This window comes from Loa loa, assembly GCF_000183805.2.
Source record: "Loa loa unplaced genomic scaffold supercont3.122, whole genome shotgun sequence".
In the NCBI taxonomy this organism is placed as follows: domain Eukaryota; kingdom Metazoa; phylum Nematoda; class Chromadorea; order Rhabditida; family Onchocercidae; genus Loa; species Loa loa.
In genome coordinates this window covers 166902-169612 of record NW_018108302.1, presented here as the reverse complement: position 1 = coordinate 169612, position 2711 = coordinate 166902, and the positions used below count along the sequence as shown (strand labels likewise).

The window sequence follows — 2711 nt, the reverse complement described above, 5'->3', positions numbered from 1 at the left end:
TCTTTTCGTTCTTTTTTTTTTTTTTTTTTTTCATCTTCTTTTTCTACGTGTTTATATTGTTTAATGAATTTTAATGATAATTCTATACAGTAATAAAATACAGTAATGGAATTTTTTTTTTTTTTTGATATATCGTATTCAAAATATATTATTTTTAGAATGGTAGCATGGAGCAATTATTATTAGCAATGGATGAGGAATTTCATTTCATGTTACTTTTTGTGGAAAAAATACCGAATTCAACGGAGATCTCTCAAAATGATATTACTAAATTAGTTGAATGCAACTTTTTCGCATTATTAGCATTGAAACTTTGTTATGGGTCATTTTATCATTAATTATTTGTTTTATTTTTAATGGAAATTTTATGGATTAAATAGAAATTTGAAAATTTTTAATATTTCAATTATTATTTGAAGTAGAAAAAATTTCAAAAAAAAAAAAAAAACAAAAAAAAAAAGGGGGAAGAAATGATGAAAACTTAACAGAAAGAAATTTAAAAAAGTTAAAATTAAAAGAAAAAAAAGTTAAAAAAAAATAAAGCAAGAAAAAAAAAAGGAAATATTGTATTATTTTTATATGATTTAACAAATCAATATTTTAATCCTAACAAATCATTATTCTAATCCAATGATATGATAACAATAACTTAATTCCTATATAAAATGATAAGGGATAAAATTTTTTCTTTTTTTCATGTATCCTGTAAATTTATTCATTTCCTACTCCTATTATCATATCCATTATCTTTCATAAAAATTTTTTATCTAAGATAATTTAACATATGTTTTAATTTAAAATTTCTTAAAATTTTTTAAAAAATTTCAGCTGGACAGAAGGTAATAGCTTACATATGGAACAAATTGAAGTGGATATAGCAACAATACCACAACCATTAAAATTACTTTTTACTTTAATACAAGAAGATGCTAAACGATTTCAACATCTCATACAATGGGATCCACCATCTTTTTCAGCTTTACTTGCTTTACAATTTCTTAATACAAAAGGTTAATATTATTTTTAAAATAATTTCAATAATCGATAAATTAAATTTTTCATTGCATATAATTAATTGGAAAAGAAAATACATTTACGAACAAACAATTGAGCTTAGATGCATACCTAATTTGTTATTCAAATTGTGCTTTTTCTTTGGAAAAAAAAATTTATTGATTGAAATTTTAAATTTTAAATTCTAGAATGTGGTGTTGAATTGCTTAACTCAGATGCAGCAATTGATAAATTACGAGGTACCATAACAAGCGCATTAAAAGATCATTGTTGCAATTCATCACCTCCTCATACCAAAAAATTACAAACAATTATTGCCCAAGTGAGTTTAAGTATTTTTAAAAGGTGCAAATGTCGCACAGAAATTTATTATTTCATTTTTTTTTTTTTGTGAAACAAAGCATTAAGTGCCATAGAAAATGTGCGTAAATGTTTTTTTTTTTCAACAATTAAGTTTTTTTTTTTATTTTTCTCATTCACACAAAAAATTATCCATAAAATTTTCATTAAGGTTCTTCTTGATGATTTGCAAATTTCAATAACTTTGAACATTATTAAATACGCTTCTTTAGCTAATTCTTACAAATTCAATTCATATGCAAATTCATTTCAAATCCATTTCAAAAATTTTTAAAAATTATACCATTCGAAAATTTTACCCACAATTTTTAGCCTTTAGCAATTTCCATTTCATTTTGACCAATACATTTTATTGTTAAACTTTTCTTGATCTCTTTGAATTATTTTGCTATTTTGTTTCAATTATTTCATCAATAATTTATTTTTTAGATTGAAATGTTCGCCCGATTTCAACGTATCGGACAAGAAACTCTATCACTTATTGTTTCATCTGGTGTGCAATTACCGCCTTTAGTATCCGGTGCTATTCAAACTGCCCAACGGTTTCCTGGTCCATCGAAGTTGGACTTTACGGAATTTTCATTTTGCCCTTAAATGGAATTTTTCGCGCTTACTGTAGCAATTCCTCCTTGACATTGCCAACATTTTCTTCAAGTTTTTTTTTTTTCGGTTCAAATTAAGGGAAAAATAGATTGGCCATAACACTTCGCCTTTAATTACGGAAATTTTGTACCAAGCTTTCTGAGCATCCTTGCTTTCTGGTTGACAAGCTTTCTTTAAAACCAAAAAAAGTTTGTCGACTTTTTTTTTTTGTCAACCCATTGGATCTATGCCTTTCTTAATGAAATGTTCAAAGTTATTTGTGACAAATTTAACAATTCTAATCAGTACTTTTTCATTACGATTGCGCGGTCTTATCACACTTTTTTTTTAAAAAAAATGAGGTCTTTAAAATTTTATTTTTTTAAATTGAAGAAATACAAAATTTTGTATCAAATTATTCCTACAATGATATTGACTTCAATTTAATTTGCATTTAATTAAAACGCCTTTATGGAATAATATTAAATAATTTTTTATTTTAAATAAGAAATGGAAAAGGAAATTTGATACTAAATACATTTACAGCAAAGGCTACAATTAACAAATATAATTTTCATATTTATTTCTTTCATCTAATTATTTCATGTTTTATTAATTTACCTTTTTGACTAAAAGGTTTATTTTTTCAATTTCAATTACAGGTTGCTTTACGTTTTCTTGTGATCAGGTATCGAATTAATTGAAATTAATCCTTTTTTTGAATAATTTTTATGGATCTTTGAAATATGTATGTG

The 2711-nt window shown here is 24.3% G+C and overlaps 1 protein-coding gene across 1 annotated transcript in view; it reads left to right on the top strand.

The window, feature by feature from the left end:
- LOAG_17747 (CBR-NHR-6 protein) overlaps positions 1-1968 on the top strand; it is a gene marked incomplete at both ends in the record, with an annotated part of 4855 nt that extends 2887 nt beyond the window's left edge. Inside the window, 4 exons of the mRNA XM_020450407.1 lie at positions 159-322; positions 829-1010; positions 1203-1336; positions 1804-1968. Of these exons, the coding sequence (XP_020305925.1) occupies positions 159-322; positions 829-1010; positions 1203-1336; positions 1804-1968 (645 nt within the window). The remainder of the gene's footprint in view (positions 1-158; positions 323-828; positions 1011-1202; positions 1337-1803) is intronic.
- Between the last annotated feature and the right edge of the window lie 743 nt (positions 1969-2711).